Here is a 25,000-nt window from a genome sequence, read left to right as displayed (position 1 = left end):
TTGTGGGGGCAGGGCTTGGAAATGGTTGCCGTGCTGGTGGGATATTAGTTACGACCACGTTTCACTATTGGTGCATTGTTGAAACGTGGCCATTGTCTGGGTCATAGATGGACTGACATGCATTGTGGGTTAATTCTGAATCAGTATAATGGGATGATTGGTTATACAGACATCCCTCAACTCCTTTCCTATCTCTGAAAATAGGTTGGTGGATTGCAAGAAAGGGGAGATATCTAGATGAAAAGGACGATATAGGCCGACTACTAATGATAATTAATTTCTAAAGAGACATGTTCATAGTTAGAACTGTTAAGAGCTTTTAAGAATACGATTTCAAGTGTACTGTACACGCATACAAATCCATACAAACGTAAAACACAAGACACTGAGTAAAAACCAACACACTATCATAGTCCCCGTGTGTAGCGACGAACGGAAGTTGTCCCTCAGTTGTACTGCGTCTGTTTTACACTTACAGCATGTCTGTCACTTCTTCCCTATTGCACCACATTTAAAAGGATCTCCTATAGGCGGAGAAACATACCAAGCTTCTCTCAGCGTAGGAAAATTAGCCAGCAGAGGAAAGTGTGAAACAGAAGTAGTGAAATATTTGGGTAGAAAAACATACCAAACCCCTCTTAGCTTTGGAATATTAGCCAACATAGGAAGGTGAGAAGTAAAAGAGGTAAAAAATTAGGTAGGTAAAATATTCCAGGCCTCTCTCAGCTTAGAAATGTTAGCCAGCAGAGTGATAAATAGAAGAAATGAAGTCTCAGGGGGAAAAAATATCAAGCCTCTCTTAGCTTTGGAATATTAGAAATTGAGGCGTAAAAGAGGTGAAAATTCAGGACAGGAAAACATACCAAGCTTCTTTTAGCTTAGGAATGAATACCACCAGAGGAAAGAGAGAAGTAGAGGAGGTGAAATTAGGCGAACTTTTGTTCCCCACTGTATACATTAAGGTTGCATTTACAAAACACGCCCGTATGTTATGATGAAGTCAGAAGTGCCTCACCCCTGCCTCACCACTGCCACCATTTCCTCACTCCATCCCCACCCCTGCCTCACCCCTGACTCATCACTGCCTCATCACTTCCTCACCACTGCATCATCACTGCCTCACCCTTGCCTCACCTCTGCCTCACCCCTGCATCCTCCTACTCATTAGCCGGTTTTTTCTGTCTTAACCCTGCCTTTAGCTTCCTTGTACCCCCTCACCTTTGCCCAAACCCACATATCTCACCCTCTCACCCTGACCTGTCTCACCCTATCTCCTTGGCAACTGCGTTTCTGAGCCGAATATAATGAGGTATTTTCGGATATACTCATGACAAGTGTAGGCTAGTAGTAGTAGTAGTAGTAGCAGCAGCAGCAGCAGCAGCAGCAGCAGCAGCAGTAGTAGTAGTAGTAGTAGTAGCTGTTGTTGTTGCAGCCTAAGACCCAGATGCATGTGAGCCCAGTGGACTGCATGATAAAGTTTTCGTTTTGCAACCCACTACCATCCTTCATTCTGGGGATAGGGAGGGAGTTGAGGGTTTTTTGTACAACCGGGCAGGGTTATATCAGTGCCACCACGTGAAGAGATCCCTCCCCAGCACCAGCATCGTCTTGTACCAATTAAAGCATTCATTATTCACCATATTACACTCCCTTAACTACCTTTATAAGCAAAAGTTTCCCGTACCCTCCCGTGCTAGCGTTGTGTCCAGCCTGCCCTATTTCTCATTCGTCTCCCAACGACAGTAGCCTTCTTTCATACACTCTTATTGTGTGCTTCATATTGCCATCACATAAAACAGCTCGTTAACTCCTTCCACTGCCACAACCGAAGGAAAAGTGTGGGCTGACTTCTGCTGATGGCTGTACATGTAGTTAAGACACAATGCATACGCATCAGACAGACAAACACTTTCATTATTACTAACTATATTTAACCACAACCATTATACATAGCAAGGAATGGCATGCTATATTTGATGATCGTATCCTATGGAGGAATATTTTTAATGCTAAGATTAATATAAGCATCACCATCTTAGCATGCACAGCCGATCAACCCTAGCCGTTCCTATCCACCCAGCTACTTGACAACAAGGGAATAAGAGGACATGGGCCCATATTCTTGTCGGTTAAGGAAGCTCCCTAATACATTTGTCTAAGCGATTTATTTTGTTAATGCATCTTAGTGTCCTCTTCTGTGCTCAAATATATCCTTCGAACATCGCCATACTCTGCGTGAATAATGTGCAAAAAAAAGATATTAACCACCCACGTTGAAATATAAATCGCTAAGGAAGAGGTGTTACGGAGCTTCCTTAATCGACGAGAATATGGGCCATGCTGTTAGTGGAAAGACAGACAGACAGAGAGAGACAAATGAGGAAGTTAATGAATGCTGTTGTAATGGGTTGATCTGTTGCAAAGTGTTAGAAGTACCGTGAGATTAGTTTATTATGTGGAATGTGGATTGAGATACTAACTTGGAGAGTGTATGAGAGTGAGGGGAGGGCAGAGGATGAGGTGGAAGGATGGGATGGAGAGGTTTAGGAATGAAGATGGTGTGAACTGGAAGGAGGACAGCCTGATGGAGGAGGATAGGGCGACGTGAAGGCGATTTGTTTGTGGCCACCTCTTCCAGGATTAAGGCCTCTTGCTGTAGATAGATGGATAGATAGATACATAGATAGCTAGATACACACATACATACATAGACAGATAGGTAGACAAAGATAGATAAAAAGGGAATGAATGAATTTATAATTGCGACAGTTTTCAGATCATTCTTTCGCCAGATAGATAGGGAGATAGACAGACAAACAGATAATAGAGGGTTGAGTGAACTTATAATTGTGAGAGTGTCTTCAAATAATTATGTGGCCAATTACGTCTGACTAATGCTGATTCGAATGCTGAGGAAGAATCCGGGTTGTGACGTCACTGATGCTGCCTCTGCTGACTCTGACGAAGGAAGTGAAAGGCGGGATCGTTAGAGATGAGAGAACGTGTTAATGACGATTGTACATAATCACTCCAGTTTATGGTAATGATGTGAACCTGACGTAATTGTCCAAAAGAATCCTTCTCCATCTCCTCCTCCTCCTCCTTCTCTTTCAACGGTAGTCAAACAAGACGCAGCTGTGTCTGTGTCGTTCCTGCTAATATTACTCTTCGTGGGGAGATGTGTGTGTGTGTGTGTGTGTGTGTGTGTGTGTGTGTGTGTGTGTGTTTTACGTCACTTTGTTTATTGTGACGACGAATACGTGGGGTGAAAAATATGTTTGTGACGGAACACACACACACACACACACACACACACACACACACACACACACACACACACACACACACACACACACACACACACACACACACACACACATACGGAGAGAGAGAGAGAGAGAGAGAGAGAGAGAGTCTGTAAACAGCGCATAATTATACCCATCTACCCATTATATTGCTCTTGACGTCTCTGGGCCCCTGGGACGCGTAATATTGCAACCAGGGTTCGTATTTTTCGACGATTTTTAGCAGTTTTCCTGGATAAACGTGTCTTCTTAAGATTATTATCTACGCAGAAATAATTTTGTCTTCCTAACGAGATAAAGAAATTGTTTTGTTTTCTGTAGTTTTTAATCTTTTTTTTTTTTTTTTTTTTTTTTTTTTAATAGAAATCTTAATCCCGGATGAGGTGGCTGTGAACTACTTGCCTCCTTATCATCCTGTCCTTCACCTTCATGGTGCCCTTTCCTCAACTTACACCACCACCCTCACTCTAATGTTCTTCTAGTATGGCGCCTATGTGTTTGGCGTTTGTACGAACGAAGACGGAAATACACACACACACACACACACACACACACACACACACACACACACACACACACACACACACACACACACACACACACACACACACACACACACACACACACACATAACTTAGGCTAAAGAAAGTTTGAGAAGATGGAGTCACACTGTATGGAGTCAACTTATGCAATGCCCATTTGTCTTAACTTGCGGCTAATGAGGTGAAAGAGTAGGTGAAGTTAGCTGGGGTCGCCTTGGAGAGAAAAGTTTGGCGTTGGGCTGCGGTAGGTGAAGTTAAGTTATCGGTCAGTGTGGGTTAGGTAAGATTAGGACTGGGGATGGGATGGGTTTCTGGCTTAGCTTAGGTCTGGTATGGGTGGTTGGATTGGGGTTGGGTCTGGTTAGGTTAGGAAAGAAGAGATGAGGTTAGGTAAGGTTAGGTTCTGTTTGGTGTGGGATTTGGTTGAGTTAGACTAAAATCAACTTGATCTGGTGTAGATGACTAGATTAAGTTAGGTTAAGTCAAGTCTGGTTTTATTAATGCTGCCATCAGACAAATATATTAAGCTATGGAGACTTAAAATTTAAGAGTTAGATATACAGTAGTCTTTTTTAATCCATTGACTATTAGAGGTCTGTCGCAAGATGAAGACCACGACCATCACCACAACCATCATCATTATTATCATCATCATCATCATCATTATTCGTCGCTGTGGTTAAGCAAGTTTTTCAGTTCATACCAAGCTTTAAAAGCGTCAAGTGGGTGGTATTTGCACTCATTAAAAGAGAGAGATAGAGCTAGAGAGAGGCGTTAACAATGTACTTGAAGGTCATACTTCATTATAATTGTACACTTCCATGATGCTTTTTTATGAGGAATACGAGAGAGAGAGAGAGAGAGAGAGAGAGAGCACTACTTCGAGAGAGTGGATGATGGTCACCCTTACCTACCATGGGACCAGCATTATACTTGGAAAAATAAAATAATTTCCAAACTTTTAAACATTCCTACGGACATATATGGGTTCACGGTAAAGAATATAACTTAGAATTCCGATTTCCTTGCAGGGGGAAGACTACGCTGTGTGTGTATGAGAGAGAGAGAGAGAGAGAAGGAGAAGATTTAGTCTCTTGTGACTGCTAGTATCCTTAGTCATTTTGGTATTTCACGTTAGATCATTAAATACAATCGCATCAGCATGTGGTTGCATGTGTATATATGTAGGGCGGTTCAGATGTCTCGTGTGTAGTGAGGACGGCTTAGTGGTATCACCGCCTTGCATCATTTTCTCATTTTCTACTCCAAATGCCACAAACACCCGCACCAGCAGACTAAGCCGTCCCCGCAACACAAGATACTGCCACATGAGTTTCTAGTGGCAAAGAAGTCTTTTTAAATTCACATAATTATGGCAGAAGACGTTGGTTTATATTTCCTAAGAATACCAAGGATGTCATCAATTTACACCAAGTTCAGTGCAGGAAGCCAAGCACTTGATTCCAGTGTTCAAAGAAAATTTTCACGGAGGTTACATTGAAGAACTGTTTGTGTGTTGTGAGAATGAAGGAGCAAGAGGTGAGTAGGTGTGCTGGGGTGTGAAGGTGGAATGAATGTTGTGTGTGTGTGTGTGTGTGTGTGTGTGTGTGTGTGTGTGTGTGTGTGTGTGTAGCATAACATGGTAGTGAGGGTAAAACGGATTGTGCTCGTGTTCTGCGAGTTGTACAGTAGTAATAGTAAGTAGTAGTAGTATAGTAGAATTTGCAACCCCAGGCTCATGAAACTCGAACCCAGTGGACTGCAAACTTAAGTTGCCCTTTTTTGCAGTCCACTATCCTGTTATTAAAGGGTTAAGGAAGTGGTTGAGGGAGGTTTGGATTAATCAGGCAGTTGAGCCGCCTGGTTACGTCAGTGCCACCATATGAAGGCGTCCCTCTCCACCACCGATTTGTATAGTAAGTTCCTCTCATGTATTTTTTTTTTTTTTTCAAAATATATTTGGCGTTTAAATCCACAATAAGTTCCGGAAAATTTGCTTGATAAACTCCCACTTCTCTTTAAAATTTTCAGTTTCCTCCAGTCTGTATTACTAGTTATGATATTTTACAACCTCTTCCATAATTAGGACGAACACTTTCTGTTTTTTTGTAGTGTGTGGTGCCCGAGAGGGTTGCCTTCTTGTGGTGGCACTGATACAACCTGCCAGTGGAACTACCCGGTTTTACAAAAAATTCCACAATTTTCTCCTTATCCCCCGGAGAAAAAAGGATGATTTCTGCTGGAGGAGGGCACCTTCAGCCTGCAGTTCATTGGGTTCACGTTTCGGATGAATCTGAGGCAACAACAACAACAACAACAACAACTACTACTACTACTACTACTACTACTACCACCACTACTACTACTACTACTACTACTACTTCTACTACTACTACTACCACCACTACTACTACTACTGTTTTGATAGTGGAGAATGATTGTCTCAGCTGGAAGCGAACTTTCTGCTGCATGATAATGATGATGACGCGGATGAGGATGAGGATGAGGATGATGATTTTATATTTCCGGAGCAGGTTCGGTGAGATCCGGTTTGGCTGAAGTACGTGGATGGCTGTTATTACCATGCTGTGGTTACCATGTGCTTGGGTGTTTGTGTTTGCGGCGGTGGTGGTGGTGATGATAGTAGTACTAGTTGTGGTGGTGGTGGTGGTGGTGATAGTAGTTGTGGTGGTGGTGGTGGTGGTGGTGGAGATGGTGGTAATAGTGTTGTTGTTGTTGTTGTTGCAGTAAATATTTCCATACAGGAGTTTGATTTTTCCATATTCTCCTTAGTTTCCTGGTGGTGAGGGGTGGTATAGCAACGTAACAGTAGTGGTAGCAGTAGTAGTAGTAGTAGTAGTAGTAATAGCGGTAGCCGTAGTTGTAGCAGCCCCAGGGTCATGTGAAATGTGAACCCAGTGGGCTGCAGGTTGAAATTGTCCTTCTGCTGTCCATCATCCCCTTTGTGGGAGAGCGGGAAGTAGTTGAAGGATGTTTGTATGACCGGGGAGATCCATCATCCAGTTATAACAATCCCACCACATGAAGGCGTTCCTCTCCAGCGCCTGCATATAAGATGGGATATAACAGACAATCATCTGTGTGTTTCCCAACGTTCCTGTAGTGTTTGATTAGGCGTTCTTTTGTTTTCCGGTGAAGGTGACATGTATTGGAGGTCCTTGTTACATCCTGTTATTATTCCCACAGTTCTGTTTCCTTTCTCATCCTGTTATTTTCACAGCTTTGTTTCACCACAAGTTTTCCCGTGTTTGCATCAGATGTAATAGGGGCCCTTCTTGAACTTACGCCATTGAGCCCTTCACCCCGATGAAGTGATGCTGGAGAGAGACGCCTGCATGTGGTGGCACCGATATAACCAACAGTAACGTAGTCAAGCCTCTACATATTGGGGGGCCAAAATGGGACGAAGTTTTATTCATGGAGGGGGAAGAAGATAGTGTTGCACAGTGTGCATCCATTAAGTAATCCGAAATTTCAACTGGGGGGCTTTGGGGGCCCAAGAGTCTGGTTGGAAGGGGGACCTGGGAACCCAGGCTGCCAATAGCTACGCCAGTGATAACCAACCTTCTCCACTGTCTGGTTGTACAAACGTCCCTCAACTGTTTCCCCGTCTCGAAAAGAAGGATGATGGATTTCGGAAGGGCAGTTTAAGCGTGCTTTCCACTGGGCTCACATTTCAGTTTTGAGAGAGAGAGAGAGAGAGAGAGAGAGAGAGAGAGAATTTATTACAGTGTATCCGGTTACAATGAGTAAGAGAGGCACAAAATCCGGAGTGGTTGTGGGAGTAAAAAACAAAACACTTCTGGGAAGACGGACTTGCGCTGTAACATCCTTCCTTCCTTCCTTTCTTCCTTCATGCCTGACTTCCTTCCTTCCTGCCTGCCGTCCTCTTTTATCGGTGCCAAAATGTGAAGGTCAGGAGGACGGAAAAGACAGATTTTAGATTCTTTATTGTTGTTGGAATTGGAGGCTTCGTAAAAACATTTTGAGAGAGAGAGATTCTACGCGGTGTCTGTTCTTATTCCAGCGTGGTTCGCCACTAAGAGAATCTATGCAAACTGGACATCCCAATTTTTGTCAAAAAGCTGGACTCAAACTGAGCCGTTTTTTTATTTTTATTTTTACTTACCTCGTGCTTGAATGGATTACATTATTCACAGTTAAAAACCACTGAAAACTTTATATTTAGTTTTTCTGAGTGTGAGATGGAGGGATGAGGTAGAGAGGAATGTGAGAAAGGAGGATGTTAGCTGGGGGGAGGGCAGCGACATGGCAGGGGACAAGGCGACATGGAAGCGATTTGTTTCTGCCACCCCTTACGGAATTAAGGCGTCTGGCAATAGATAGACTGATAGATAGAGTGCTCGTTGCAAGCTGAATCCGGCCTGCTTTTGGTCATTCGGCTCGCAGACAGTTGATATGTTTGCTGTTTTTTTGCTCCGTGTGATACCAGCTTAAGCTGTTTTAGTACAGCGATTTATGATAAAGGAGGTGCTCAGTATATATCAGATGGAGAATACTCATTTTATTTCATTTTGGCCTAATATTGCCTTGTCTCCATCTTGAAGGCCGAGTTGTAACAAAAGATTTAACACTGGAACATGTAAGTCATATTCTACTGTGGAAAGGACGTAGGGCTGTCGTATTGCCTTTTTCTGCAACTGAGCTACGTGAAATAGCTGAAAAAGGACGAAAATCTAGGCAATGTTAGTGTAAAAGAGGCATAGAACAGATATCCTCTTTTCCTGTAGCCATATGGTCTTTTGTCCTCACCAAATATATTCAAGGGTTAATCTCCTGTTACAGCTCAGCATTCAAGGTGGAGAGATGGCAGTTTTTGCCTCGTTAAAGTGAAAAAATAAGACAAAACATAGTATCTGTATGGATACACACAACACAGCATTTTCCTGTATGTTTAGGTGATCCTTTACAAGTGGAAATGGTTGGTGACACAGATTAATGCTTGACTCCTCTATTTTCTCTAACGTTTCGGGCAGTACAGAACCCACCTTCAGGGTTTGTTCGAGAATATAAAGAATTCAAGCTCTAACCTGTGGATGTCTTTCTCCCACCCAACATTTTCAGTTTCCTGCATCTTTTTAAATTGTAGGCGAGTTGCATCTTCTAAATTGCACGCGCGTTGCATCTTTCGCTGCCAACCAACCATGTGACTAATGGCGGTGATTGCTACATTTTTTTCTTTTTTCTCTGCCTACTGCATCCGGCACATTTTCGTCGGTGCATTTTCTTGGAAGGAAGTTGGGTACGCTTGAATAATCTTTGTAATGACAACGGCCTTCACCGATGCAAAATTTAACACATCATTTCCTTATGTAACTTCGAGTCCTTGGGTATTTAATGCACCTGAATATTTTTCTTTATTTTATTTCATTTAATTTTATATTTTTTACGTATCGAAGTATGATGGTCGTAGAGTAAGCTAAATGATACATTGTGAGCTTGTTTTTTTTTTTTTTTTTTTTTAATAGTACCATAATTTTGTCTTTAGTGACTTTATTTCCAAATCTCGTGAACTGTTCAAATGACAGAATAATACCCACATACCGAAACAGTAATTACAGTGCAACAGTTTTGGCCCGACTTAGACCCTCCTCAGAATCCGCTTACATTATGTAGGTGGGAGTATAATTCTTGCATATGTTCACAGGTCCACACACGAAAACACGGAAACAAATGTAACTTCGCGATTTTCTTTCATTAACACTCAGGCTCTTATGACTCCCACTTTGCTAAATGAATTCGTCTTGGTGTTAAATGGAATAGAATACTAGAGTTGCCCTTACCATGAGAGGATGAATTTACTACAGCTTTTACATATTCATGAGGGATTACATGAGCTGGAGCCCTACAGTCTGAAAAAAGGTGTACGATGGGAGTATGGTCAAAATGTTAGGGTCACTGAGAAGAGTGTGTAGTAGTAGTAGAAGTAATAGTGGTAGTGGTTGTATTAATAGTAGTAGTTGTAGTAGTAGTAGTAGTAGGAGGAGGAAGAGGAAGAGGAGGAGGAGGCGGCCGAGGCCTACTTGTAGCTCCAGATTCATCTGAATTGTGAACCCGGTGGACTGCAGGTTTAAATTGCTTTTCTCCCACAGTCTGCAATCCTCTTTTCAGGGGATGGGGAGGTAATTGAGGGACGCGTGTATAACCAGGCAGTTGATCCCCCAGCTATATGTGTGCTACCAGAAGACGCCCCACTCCAACACCAGATGTGTGTATGGAGAGACTACAATAGTTGACCCTAACACCTCTTCCTTAGCGATTTGTTTGTGGACATAACTGATTAATATCCTTTTGTACTTTATTTAGGAAGAAAGTATGGCGATATTGGACGGATTTGTGTAAGAAAAGAGGAGAGTTTTAAGTCGCAATAAGCAAAATAAATCGCTGACAAAACGCGTTAGGGTGTGTTTGAAGGTGTAGTGTTGTGGTGTCAGCTGTTTTGTATGCATGTAAGGCGTGGACCATAACAGCATAAGTGCCAAAGAGGGTGAAAGGCAAAGTAGTGACCTTATGTAGGGAGTGAGGCTTGATCGACTGCGAATGGCTACGGGCCTCTGTGTGTGTGTGTGTGTGTGTGTGTGTGTGTGTGTGTGTGTGTGTGTGTGTGTGTGTGTGTGTGTGTGTGTGTGTGTAGGGTGGAGTGGCAGGAAGGGGCGGTCACAGTAACAACATAAATAATATGAAAAACATTATTGCATGGTTGTTGATGTATGACTGTTACAGAGAGAGAGAGAGAGAGCGAGAGAGAGATTAGTGACGGAAGGGTGTGTAGGTAATCGTGTAAGCGAGGGACACACACAAAAATCGCACATACATCGCAATTGCCAATATGCAAAACGCACACACCGTCAGCAAGAACAGACACAGCAAGTGCATTAACCCCTTTAATACGAGGGATCTGCTTTCACGAGGAGCCTACACGAGCTAGTACTTTTCAACCGGATGGAGCAGCTGCGGCGTCCACCTGTGAGCCAAACCACCTCATATTTCCCCGAATCTTGCAATAGATGTATGATGTTGTATACGATTTTTTAGCCCAAGTGACGTTAGCAACAATATAATTGGTAAGATTTACGTGGATTAAGCTTGTTTCTCTAAAATTCGACAAACCGTATCTCGAACTCATGTCAGTTTCGCTACTGGAATTTGACATGCCTATGTCAAATTCCAGTAATATGCATGTATTTCTCATGATCTATGTATATTACAGTATTGATAACGTCGTGTTTGGTTGAACAGTAGTATAATAAGGACAAACAAATAGGCATCTTATAGTCCTTATATCTTAACTTGGCCCAGATTTTCATCCTTTTGGAACTTATTTCACGAAGCTTGGTGACAGAATAAGACAATACTACGGCACTGCATCCTCTCCATTGCACATCCTCCCAGCAAGCATCATCCTCTGTTTTAAGCTATTGTTGTAAGTTACCAGTAACGATGGAAACAGCAAAATTAGGTCAAGTTAGAGTGAAAAAGGTATAGAACCTGAATTTTCGAACACTAAAGTCTGTTGAGACAGGACGGTCTTATACCGAAGAAGTCCCAGTCCTGTATTTTCGTCGGTTAAGGAAGCTCCTTAACACCTTTTCCTTAGCGATTTATTTTTGGATGCGGGTGATTAATATGCTTTTGCACATTATATATGTAGAGTACTGTGATATCAGATTGATTTGTTATCACGGAAGAGAAGATCAAGGTGTAATAAACAATATAAATACTAAGGGAGAGGTATTAGGCAGCCTCCTTACCCGATGAGATTATGGGCCCCTTTCTCGGCGGTTTGATATTACCCACACACTCGTGACTACCCTATACGTTGCCTTCACAGCCTGTGTTAAGTAATAAAACCTTCACTACCTTCACTTGTATTTTTAATTCCACCATCAACTTTGGCAATACTTTTAGTGAGCGTATGAACCATTAATACTAGCATTATTAAAACGTTTACCATAGAATTCCAAGAGCTCTTCGAACCTCCCCAGTGAAGCTTACCATCTTGGAGCTTCGTTTCTTTGATATTCGAACAGTGACAGCTAAATCGTTCTCAGTTCTCTGCGGGAGCGCGTCGGGCGTGGAAGTGTTTTTATTGTCAGTGTTTTTATATTGTGAAAAATCAAGCGCAGGAAGAATGACGTCCCCATGCAACTTTTGTGTTTTTAAAAGGTATTGTATGAGTATATATGTGTGTAATTTTGGTTGGCCGTATGCTTTAGCCTAAATCGGGAAGAGAAGACCATGCACCGGATTTTTCTGTGATTTCTGGGGCACATGAGGAAACTGGCGTATGTCAGGTCTGCTTGTTGCTGTCCTCACTCTGGAATGTGGAATGCAAACTAAAAAAATCTTAACCGCAGACATTCCCTAATTGTCTTGTGAAAATTAAGGGTTTGTTTTCCCCTTTATCATAGCTTAAGCATATAGCCGTTAGTATAATAATGTAGATTATTTTTATGGACTGATATTTTAGTTATTTTCTAGGGCCTACTGTTTTACTTATATAGGACCAGCGATTGTTATTTGTTTAAGTACCATTTTTACCTACAGTAACGATGTAGTGTTTATTATAATTTTAACGCAATATACTTAATCTTGCTGCACCTTATTTTCCCAATTTATATTGCACACTGTTTTACTTATAGGTACGATCGCGCGTGCGTGCGTGCGTGCGTGTGTGTGTGTGTGTGTGTGTGTGTGTGTGTGTGTGTGTGTGTGTGTGTGTGTGTGTGTGTGTGTGTGTGTGTGTGTGTGTGTGTGTGTGTGTGTGTGTGTGTGTGTGTGTGTGTGTGTGTGTGTGTGTGTGTGTGTGTGAATACATGCTTGAGAACGAGCATAGGCCGGATGTTTGCGCGCATAACGTTCACCACCCACCCTCAGAAATTATATCCTCTGGTTATTATCTACTGTCAGACGCTTTAGTCCCAGAGAAGTGGCCACAAACAAATCGCCCCCACATCTCCCTGTCCTCTGCTATTTGGCTGCCCTTCAACTCTCACCTCTCTCGTCTCATTCCATCACTATCTCATCCTTGATATCCCTCTCCCCCTCACAAAAGTAATCTTCATGTATCTTTTTGTTCCCTCTTTAAACAGTACCGGATTAGGTTGCATATTCTAAACTGCAGACTATTATAACCGAGCGTCCTTGAGGTGAACGTCCTAATTAAGTGGTTGTGGGGTGTTGTTTAAGTGGTATAAGTGGAAGTCTTGTATACGCAGGGTAATTATATGGATGCCACGCAGCTGGCATGATAACGGGGCTTTAAATGCCCCTCAAGGTTCTGCCCAAGGATGATTGTGTGGTTTTAGGTTGGTGTAATTTAGGCCATATAGTGTGGAGGGTGATGGGGATTTGCTGCTTAACCCCAGATGATTGATTTAGGGAGAGAGAGAGAGAGAGAGAGAGAATTGGGAGGGAGGGCAGCCATATACGCGTATGGCCTCCCTGATTGTCGTCACTCGCTCAGTTATAATCGATGTGAAATATAAGTACCTGATATACTCGTTTTACCGTAACTTGGCCTAAAATTATCGATGTGAAATAATGTATGTATCTGATATACTCATTTTATCCTAACTTGGCCTAAAATTACCGTCTCCATCTTGAACGCCTTGTTGTATGAAAAGATTGATATGAATATTCTGGTCGCAAAGAAGTGATGTGGATCGTATATAGGGTCGTAGCATTCTCTCTCTGCCACAGAGCAAAGTGAAATAAGCTGCAAAAGGACGAAAATCTGGGCCAAGTTGGAGTAGAAAACAGTATTGTAACACTGTAATAAGTATGCGTTTATCTGGCACGCGCTCATACGCGCACGCTCACGCAATCGTGAAGGGAGATCGCACAGTTATGCAGTATTAATAGGTCATCTTTATTAATGTGTTTATGTTTATGGAACAGCGCCTGACCTCGCCGGGCCAGAGAGATCAACAAAACCGTTTTTTTGTATTGTTAAGCATGTACCCGCGGGGAAAGCCTGTGTGCTTGTATGTTAACACCAGATATTACTGTAACTAAGGCAGATCCCTTCTTTTTTTTTATTCTAAAAGCCTGAATTTGCCATCTCTCCACCTTGAATGCTGAGTTGTAGATTTAATACAGCTTTTGCATGATTTCTAGCAATTTTAAATTGGGAGAGTGATTCAGATGTTTTTGATTTTAAGTAAGAGTTATATGCTAATGACTTTTGGGCTGTTGCTCTGGCACAGTTGTCATCAAACCATTTTGGAGAGTTTGATCTTTTTGTGACCAACCTCTCCAAAATGGTTTGATGGCAATTGTGCCAGAGCAACAGCCCAAAAGTCATTAGCATATAACTCTTACTTAAAATAAAACACATCTGAATCACACTCCCAATTTAAAATTGCTAGAAATCATGCAAAAGCTGTATTAAATCTATCTAAATCAAACTTTCTTCAAAAGCAAGCATCAAAACTACTTAACAACCCTAATGACTAATAGAATATTCTGGTCAACTCTTAATTCTTTCAATAATAACTTTAACAAGTTATCTTCCATTCCCCCACTAAAATCTTCAGATGGCAATATTACAAATGACCCACGTGGGAAAGCAGATATCTCTGCTAGTACCTTTGCAAGAAACTCTACCATAGATGATACCAGCCAGACTGTCTCAGTACTGGAACTTGATTCTCCCGAAATTGCCTCACTTAAAATACAGACAAGATTCGTAAAATCCATCCTAGACAATTTACCTACCAACAAAGCTCCAGGCCCAGATGGAATTCCGCCAAATGTTTGAAAAAGTGTTCCCCTGAACTTGCCTCTGTCCTAGCTAAATTATTCAGACTATGCATACGTACTTCTTTATTCCCAAATTCATGGAAAGAAGCCAATATCCACCCAGTTCCGAAGAAAGGAAGTTCGTCTGACCCCTCCAATTACAGACCAATAGCTGTCACATCTTCTCTTGGTAAGGTATTTGAAACTTTAATTAATAAGCATATTGTTAAACATCTTGAATCCAACAACTTAATTAGTGATAGACAGTACGGTTTTCGCCACGAAAGATCCACCATTGACATACTCAATCTCTTAACTTATACCATCCATCAATCAATCGATCTTTTTGGAGAAACTCATGCAGTAGCTCTTGATATCTCTAAAGCTTTCGACAGAGTATGGCACCGTTCCCTGCTGTCCAAACTCCCTTGCTATGGACTAACGTCTTTTGTTCCTTTGATTTTTTCTTATCTTAGTGACAGGAAAATAAGAGTAAAGGTAGAGGATGTATATTCGAATTTCCACTCAATTAACGCCTGCGTGCCGCAGGGATCAGTTCTGGCGCCAACCCTATTTCTGGTTCATATTAATGATCTCTTATGTCACTCACAATCCCATTCACTCATATGCAGATGACTCAACACTACATAGTTCATTCACACTCAGACATCCATTTACAAAGTCTAATATCTCTACCTCTCAACTCAGTACAGCCATCTCCATAAATCAAGACCTATCTACAATCAGTGAATGGGGACAAAACAACCTTCTCTTTTAATGCTAGTAAAACTAAATATATACAGTTTACTAATAGACAGATATTACCAGATTCGTACATTACCTTCAGTGCTACTAATATTCCCATCTCCAAAAGTATTGAAATTCTTGGTGTCTCACTTAACAGTGCCCTCAGCTGGACCTCTCATGTCAGATCACTTGCTAAAACCGCCTCAAAGAAACTTGGATAATTGTACAGAGTCCGTAATTTCTTCGCCGATGAGCAGTTAGCTATAATTTATAAGAGTCATGTGCGCTCTCAGCTTGAATATTGCTCACCCTTGTGGAATGGTTGTGGAGAGGTTGCATTAAGACGACTAGACAAAATTCAGAATAAAGCTGTTAGAATCATTAACAACCCTGCCATTACATATAAACTACCTCCCCTGCAATTAAGAAGGAATGTTGCCTCCCTTGCATTATTTTAGATATTTTTTTGGCAAATGCTCAGACGAAGTTGCGTCCACGGTGCCACCTCTCCATGCCTTCCCTCGTGCTACACGGGCATCTGGTAGCGCTCATGACTGGAATGTCACTCAACCATATTGCAGAACTTCTGCCTATCAGAATTCTTTCATTCCCCGAACTGCATCTCTGTGGAACTCGCTTCCCCAGAGTTGTTTTCCTCCAGATTTCAACCTACAACTGTTCAAATCTAACTGTTACAGATATTTTATGAACAGAGGACACCAGTAATCTGGTGTATGAATTTTTTTTTCCCGTTTGTTTTTCCTTCCTCCGTTCTGTTATTTAAAAAAAAAAAATGATTAACACAAGAATTATGATGCTAGTCACGAAGAATGGTGTGCAAAGGATGTAGAGCTGTAACACTCGTCTCTGATAGCATTAGATTTGCACCAGGATTTGATGCTAGTCATGAAGAAGTGTTCTGGAAAGGCCGTCGAGCTGTAGCACTTTTTCTGCCACTCGAGTACGTGAAAAATGCTGCAAAAGGACCAAAACCTAGGCTAGGTTGAAGTGAAGACTATGGAGAAGGGGTTTTAGAAGGCCATATCTAACACCTGTAGTTGTAGGTCTCGTCCTATTGAATAAAATCGTCCATTAGGGTAAAGAGTATGGTGACCTGTTGCCCTCCACCCTTGCTGCCCTTGTACCGCTATAAGACCTTGCCATTACTCCCGCGGTGTCACTACTTATACCCCCCCCCCACCTCCTCCTCCCACTTAGATGTGACCCTTGCTAGCTGTTCTATCTACTCTCTCTCTCTCTCTCTCTCTCTCTCTCTCTCTCTCTCTCTCTCTCTCTCTCTCTCCAAATATGTATTATAAATGTTTTTTTGTGCGGGTGCGTGTGTCTAGGTATTTCTTACCTCCGCCATTAAGGGTGGGAACGAGTTATGCTTTCACCAGTGTGTATGTTTGCTTGTTACCAAGGTTTTATTATTATTATTATTATTATTATTATTATTATTATTATTATATTATTATTATACATATGTAATGGAAATTTGGTGAAACTGGGCATAAACATACAGCCGTTCCCCTAGATTCTACAGTCTTCTGCGTCACACCATTTCCCGAAGAGGCTATGCATGTAACATATCAAGAAATTTTCATGGCACAAGTTATTCCCACACGATGCTGTTTATTTTATGGTGCGACATTGTGAACCACCTTTCGATCTGAAACATGAAACTAACTTTTAAATAGCCTAAGACTGATGCTGGATCTGTTCTCTTTTAGAAATACCTTATCAGCCTTGACGGAATTTTGGTACGTTATACAGTAATAGTGCCACTGGGGGATACATTGTTATTCCACAGCCGGTGAAGTGATCAAGTGCATAGTTAGTTCACCTTAACTTGTATGATTTTCGTCCTTTTGCAGCATGTTTCCCTAAGTTCATTGGCAGAATAAGATAGTATTTCGGCTCTACATCCTTTTCTGTAGCACTTATTCGTGATTAGGGTTTTACTATAGTGTTAATATCTTGCAACAACTCAACGTTCAAGATGGAAAGATGACAAATTTAGTGGACATAATGTAACTCTTTTTTTTTTTCTTTCCTTCTTTAGTCATTTACTCATTTTTTCAGTCTTCGTTGCATATCAAAGTAAAGAAATTGTGTGAGATGATAGCCAGCAATGCCAGTGTAATGGTGACCAACTCGCAATGCTGTTGCTACACCAGGAAGGGGAACAGACAAGAGGGATGTTGAGGCACGATCTGCATAAGTGTTTATTGGATGGTGCAAACATTCATACACAGACATATACATACCTGCATACATATACATACTCGTACGTACGTACACACACACACACACACACACACACACACACACACATACACACACACACACACACACACTCGAACATACTTACATACGAACATACATAACATACATACGTACGAACATACGTACATACATGGAGACGAAGATACATTCATGCACATATAGACACATGGATGCACTTACACACACACACACACACACACACACACACACACACACAGATGGATAGGTAATTTGATGTGGTAGCATTTCAGTGTACAGTACATATACCAGTGTCATATTGTGTTGTGTCATTTTGACACCACAAACCTGTTTGCCATCACCCGAGGTGGGGAGATCTGGCGCTGCAAGTCTGTCTCACAAACGTGTATGCCCTCTGGCTCTTATCTTTTGCCTCTCTCTGACCTATCCTCTTTCTTTCTCTTTGTTTTTTTCTCCATCGATCTATCTGTATCCGCATGTCTATCGAATTTCCATCTCTCTCTCTCTCTCTCTCTCTCTCTCTCTCTCTCTCTCATTTCCGGTTAATAACTGAGTCTTTTCTTCCTATTTCCTGTAACTTCGTGTGCGGTACGTAGGAGGACTACTGGGCCCTGAAAGCAGGCTGTGAAGCCTATGCCCAGAGTCGGTCACATAATTTTTTTTTTTTTTTTTTTTTACATGCTCTTTATCAGTAATGAGAATGTAGTTCGTCCAATGGATTTTTCAGTGAGATAATTTTTGCACTTCATTTTCTGGTTAAACTGATGCATTCCAAGATATTATTATTATTATTATTATTATTATTATTATTATTATTATTATTATTATTACCGGTATTATTTAGTTCCGCCATTACTTCTGTCTGTCCCATGTATTTCATTTCATATATTTCTGTTTGGAGTATTAACAGCCTGGGTAGAATTGTAACCTTTCTGCATTTCTCTATCTTGTCTTTTACTTATATATAATTCTAGTATACATCACTTTTATTTTTATTTATTTTATTTAATTTTTAAGTAAATATATTTCTCTACAGTAGCATCTGTAGTTTGGTATTCTTTTCGTTGTTCAGTTTATTTTTTCTCCCTCGCACTCCTCGTCCTGTTGTCACTCACGCACCTCTCACGGCAGTGCTGCCTTCGTCTTGGGAGATTTCTCAAAACATTTTTTCTAAGTGGTTTATTCTGTACGTTGCACCTCAGTAACCTCAACTGTTACTGGATCAAAGTGTTAATATTAAAGCGGTGTAAGTTACATAAATGAGAATGTTAATGTAATAAAATAAATCGCTGTGGACAAGGTACTACGAAGCCTCCCACGTTACCTGCAATACGGCCTTCTCTCTTCTTCCCGTTATCCACACATGCCCCCACACACACAACCTTTTCGGTACGAGAAATCTTAACGTATGCTGAAAAAAAAACCGTCTGTAGGTAGAAACACGGAAACAAATCCATGATTCTGAGAGCCTTTTTCCTTATTATCCTAATAACCACACCTATCCCCTTCATTAACCCTTCCACACCAGTGACGTCTTATTTCGTTCTCGCTGTTTTAAGGGCTTTTATATAACTTAAAAGACGATTTTTTAACTTGAGGGGTTATTCACGGCTGACAACCCCTTCAGCATGGCCCTTTACGCAAGTCAAAAATCGTCTGGAAGCAGATACACGTAGGAATTATACTTACGCCAACAGCAGACGATTTTCACTACACCTCTTCACTCCTCTCCTGCAACGTATGTGGCCCAAAACATTCCCACCAACAAGGTCAATGTTAACTGTTCCATCAGCCCTTTCATTCCCTTATACTCGTAATCCATACTTTTGACTAGTATTAATCAGCCCATTAACCACACTAACCACCATCATTAACCACAATCATTAACCACACCATTAACCACCACCACTAACCACCACCATTAACCGCACCATTAACCACCACCATTAACCGCACCATTAACCACCACCATTAACCGCACCATTAACCACCACCATTAACCACCACCATTAACCACCACCATTAACCACTCCTCTCATCTCCCCACAGATCTTCGGCAACGCATCCGTGGCCCAAAGTGTCCTGACCAACAAGGCCAACGGTGACTTCTTTTCCATCAACTGGGGTTGGGGGATGGCCGTAACTATGGGTGTACTGGCCTGTGGTGGGATCAGCGGAGGCCACATCAATCCTGCCGTCACCCTGGCCATGGCCGTGTGGGGCAAACACCCCTGGGCCAAAGTGCCCGTGTACATGGTCGCACAGTACCTGGGGGCCTTCATCGCGTCAGCACTCCTCTATGGTGTCTACATAAGTGAGTCTTGGATCTTTTATATTAGTCTTTATCTGCCTATGAGCTTTATATCTAACAGTGTTTTTTATCAGCCTGTAAGTCCTGTAGGTGCATTAATGTCTTTGTACTTCATTGACGGTGGTAGACTTGTTGCATGAATCGCTATGAGGAAGCAACGACCCTTTTTTTTTTTTCTTGAATATTCTGAAGATGTCTGCTTCTCTGTACATCATTTCTTTCCAGCCGGTATACCACGGCACCATATACTCGTTTCACCTTAACTTCGCCCAGATTTTCGTCCTTTTGTGACTTATTTCTCGTAGCTCACTGGCAGGAAAAATTGGTGAGGTGTGGGAGTGGGGCGGATTAGTGGTAGTTACAACCCCAGGCTAAGCTGAATGTGAACCCAGTGGACTGCAGGCTGAAGTTGCCATACTCCTGCAGTCCACCATCCTCTTTTCAGGGGGATTTTGTGGGGGGGGGGGATAGCAGAGAAGATTGATCTCGGAACATTTGTGGTAGAGTCCCAGGTTGCCCCACCTTATTAAAATCACCTCCATACTCCATCAGGAATGGGGTGGACTGGAGAGTTATATGAATGAGGATGGAATGAGCTAAAGGGGGGGCATCCTGATGGTGCAGGACAGGGTGACATGGAGGTGATTTGTTTGTAGCCACCTCTCCGGGATGAAGAGGTCTGGTTCCGAACAGATTACAAAAAATATATGAATAAATAAATAGAGCGCATTACATGACGAATTTCAAGCATTGCTCAGTTCGGCTTCACGAAGATGTGCTTGGGTGTGGCAGAAGTCTCTCTGGGGGAATCCACGGTGAAAGTATCAATTGGCGAGCGAGTGTCGTGATTCACCGTTATTGTGGTTCATGTTGCCTGGTGTTGTGGATGAAGAAGAGCAACAGGTCTCCACTCGGCAGTCATACAGGTACACAAAGTTGAACCTGTCGCATAAAACTGAAATTTTGACACTGCAGTTCATTCACCTCAACTTGGCCTAGATTTTCGTTCTTTTGTATCTCATTTTACGTCGCTCAGTTGCAGAAAAAAACATGACACAGATGACTTGTAGAGTTGAATGAAGGTATAAAAGCTTATTGGAAATGCATGAGAGCTAAAAGGCGGTACTGTTTATATATACTTATAAATATGTATATGAGATGTACAAGGCTGAAGGTATATTAATTCTAATCCTGCTGCCTTCAGCTGACTTCATTCAGCTCATACAGAGACTTCAAACTCGAGAGATTAGAGACAGCCTTCATTAACCCATTCAGCGCTGGTTAACTTTCCTAAGGTGAATGAAATTGCCAGATAGCATGAAAACAATACAAAAGACGTCATCTTGTTGGATAGCGTGTATAAGGAGACGAACAAGTGAAAAGGGAATGAATGTGTAGGTCATAAAGTATTTTTACCGGCCTTATTTAACGCATTCGAGGTACAGAGTCCTGAGGCTAGGATACAGTAGTCCAGCATATTGAAGGGTAGACGACCAGTATGCTTCCCTTGGTGGCACAACATTGTAGAAAAAAAAAAAAGGTCACCTTAACTATCAACTCCATGTAAGGCCTTCACTCCAACTGGGGCATTCCAATCACTGTACCACCAGGCGCCGAGGAATAATAATCTAATATTTTGCGTGCCTTCCTGTCAGTGTGTATCACTGACGTTACTCATGGCATCCGTCCCGTCAAGTTTATGTTCAGTACCATTTTATGTTTGTTATTGTTTATTATTTATTGGATTCGGGCCATTGAAACATAGGGGCATCTCTGGCACCGTTTCTTCCTCTCCCTTGCATTTTTTTACCCTTTTACTTCAAGTATTTCTTGTAGTTCATCCAGTATTTTCCTCTTATTTCCATTTAGATTTGTATAATTTATTCTTGGTAATGCTAGACCCTTTTACTCAGCTTTGAAGAAGGTTTTAGTAGTGGAAAGATTAATACCAGATTGCTTAATATTGGAAGGGTTGGCCACAAACAAATCACCTCCGTACCATTAGGCTACCCTCCCTCCAATTCACACGACCCTCACTCACATACCTCTCCACCTCATCCTCGATCTTTTCCCCGTTTCCACCTTATGTACTCTTCTATTAAGGGAAGGGCTGTGTCTAAATACTCCAGTTCGAAAAGTCTCGCCTAAGCTGAAGAAAATTGTCTGAAAGTAGCAGGAATAAATTAATAAGACTTTGATGGTGGTAGTAGTAGTAGTAGTAGTTGTTATTGTTGTTGTTGTAGTTGTAGTTGTAGTTGTTGTTGTCGTTGTAGCTCAAGGTTCATCCGAAATGTGAACCCTGTGGACTGCAGGCTTAGGTTGTCCTCTTCCTGCAGTCCACCATCCTCATTTGGGGGAGCAGGGAGTGAGTTGAGGGAAGTTGGTATAAACGATCTGATCCACAACCCAGTTATATCAGTGCCACCACATGGAGGCATCCCTCTCTAGCACCAGGTCATAGTGGCGAAGTGGTTAATCCCCTATGTGCAGATTAACCTTGTTGTAACCCTCGCGTCTGTGCACTTTACTGTAATATATACTCTCTCCACCCCTTCCAGTACTCCAGACCCTTGCATCAGCCCTCGCTTTATGTAATCGTTCTTTACACACTTTATCCTCTCAATTTCATTTTTTATCATGTTTATTTTTCTGCTCTTTATTACCCACACTTTATCCTCAGTTTTTTTTTCTGCTTGTTTACCCTATTTACCCATTTTATTTAACCTTTATTTATCTTTGTTTTTTTTACCCTATTTAGCTACCTTATATTTAGGTTATTTACCCACTGGATCCTACCTCACCCCATCCTTAGATGGGGAAAAAAGATCAGGATGATGATAATGGTAATAATAATGATGGCCTTGATGATGATGGTAATGGCGGTTGTATTGATGATGATGATGATATGATGATATTATGATGATATGATGATGATGATATGATGATGATGAGATGATGATGATGATGATGAGATGATGATGATGAGATGATGATGATGAGATGATGATGATGATGATGATATGATGATGATGATATGATGATGATGATATGATGATGATGATATGATGATGATATGATGATGATATGATGATGATGATGATGATATGATGATGATGATGATATGATGATGATGATGATGATGATGATGATGATGATATGATGATATGATGATGATATGATGATGATGACGATATGATGATGATGACGATATGATGATGATGACGATATGATGATGATGATGATATGATGATATGATGATGATGATGATGATGATGATGATGATGATGATGATATGATGCTTTACCTCACCTCTTCTTTCTCCCTCACCTCTCCTCTTTCTCCCTCCCCAGGCGCCCTAGACGCCTACGATGCTGAACGCACCCTCGCTACTGCCGGCATCTGGGCCACCTACCCCGGCGCCGTCACCAATTCCTCCGGCACCGTGATCCCAGATTTCCTCACCAGCGGCAATGGCATGGGCGACCAGGTCAGTTGATATATAGTACAGGGTGGTCTTTATACTCGTATCTCTGTCTGTCTCTCTGTCTCTCTGTCTCTGTCTGTCTGTCTCTGTCTGTCTGTCTGTCTGTCTGTCTCTCTCTCTCTCTCTCTCTCTCTCTCTCTCTCTCTCTCTCTCTCTCTCTCTCTCTCTCTCTCTCTCTCTCTCTCTCTCTCTCTCTCTCTCTCTCTCTCTCTCTCTCTCTCTGACCAGCATTATATTCTAGCGTTAATCTAATGTCGGCATTCAAGCTGGAGATATGGCACTCTTAAGCCAAGTTAGAGAGAAAAGGGTAGGCTGTATATTTGCGGTTGGCTGTCTGTTTACACTGCCATGAGGAGATGAGTGTGATGGGGTGAGGCTGTGACGTAGGTGTGACTTAGGACGTGTCTTGTGGGAGATGCCAGCCGTTTCCGTATTTACAAATTTTCAAACGCAATGTGTCTTACTTTTTCGGCAGCCACCCAAAATTTGAAAATAAGGCAAGCTTGACGACCTGTAACATCAGACAAATTGCACCAGTAATATATTCTGGATATTACATGACTGTTAAATAATCTATCGGTAATATGACATTATCTTAAACTTATTTTAATATGACTGCCGAAGATATAGAATAAACAAGGTACTACCTCGTAATTTCGTAGTTGTGCATTCCAATACACACACACACACACACACACACACACACACACACACACACACACACACACACACACACACACACACACCTCTACCTCGACCCAGGTATTAAGGCATATAGCTAAGTGGTTTCCTTACGGCATAGCTTGGCATCCTGATCGTGGTTTGCTTAGAAGTCGTCAGTGATAACAATATACAGGTTTCAGTTAGTTAGAATCCCTATAACCAGAAGACGAATCCATTAGTGAGCGGCAAACAACCAGGGACACAAATGTGAGTTTAAATACACATATGCCTTTTGACTGCTCGAGGGTCACTAAAACAGACAACTGCTACATTGATTTACGAACTGACGAGAGAAGGTTCATTCACCTCAACCTCTTAGCATTAGTCTCTACAACAAAGCCTAATCTAAGTCACTGTACAGTGTGGGAATCGCGAATCCTCGGTGCAGTCAGTGATGGACTACAAAGGACAGGCTGGACAATGACGGCAGATCATTACCGGCCCACACGATATGCCTCGGCGACTATGTTCTCAAGCCTAAATTTTGCGTGAGATTTTTTGGTTTAACTTTTCATTTATGCGGCTGCTGTGCAACTCAACCAAACCAGTAAATATAACGAGAAAAAAATGGCAAAGCATTGATGTATATGGCCCCCATTGAGGCCACACTTTACCATCTTTCCGTGTACAGTTCACAACCGAATTTCAGTAAATATTAGTTAGAATTACTAGAAAAACGATGTAGACGCGTTTCTCGTGAAAACTGGGTAAGATTCTTGATGTATACTGCCCCAGCTGAACCTATCTTTATTTACCCTATTCCCGTGTGCTGCCGCCGTTACGTCTGGTTGGGTAGGGTGGATGGCTGAATGGCTCATTTATTTTGTGGCTCGCT

General features: G+C 41.8%; 1 protein-coding gene across 6 annotated transcripts in view; it reads left to right on the top strand.

The window, feature by feature from the left end:
- LOC145397228 (aquaporin-7-like) overlaps positions 1-25,000 on the top strand; it is a 120,401-nt gene that overhangs the window by 47,575 nt on the left and 47,826 nt on the right. For all 6 annotated transcript variants that reach the window (XR_013896899.1, XM_080270456.1, XM_080270448.1 and 3 more), the window contains exons 2-3: positions 19,697-19,961; positions 23,309-23,445. Coding sequence is in view for 5 of the 6 variants with exons in the window: in XM_080270456.1 (XP_080126582.1) it covers positions 19,697-19,961; positions 23,309-23,445 (402 nt within the window). In the remaining variant the exon portion in view is untranslated. The remainder of the gene's footprint in view (positions 1-19,696; positions 19,962-23,308; positions 23,446-25,000) is intronic.

This window comes from Coenobita brevimanus, chromosome 5 (assembly GCF_032717465.1).
Source record: "Coenobita brevimanus isolate Jiangsu-jjx chromosome 5, ASM3271746v2, whole genome shotgun sequence".
In the NCBI taxonomy this organism is placed as follows: domain Eukaryota; kingdom Metazoa; phylum Arthropoda; class Malacostraca; order Decapoda; family Coenobitidae; genus Coenobita; species Coenobita brevimanus.
Note: the sequence above shows the minus strand (reverse complement) of the source record. Positions and strands in the feature narration are given on the sequence as shown.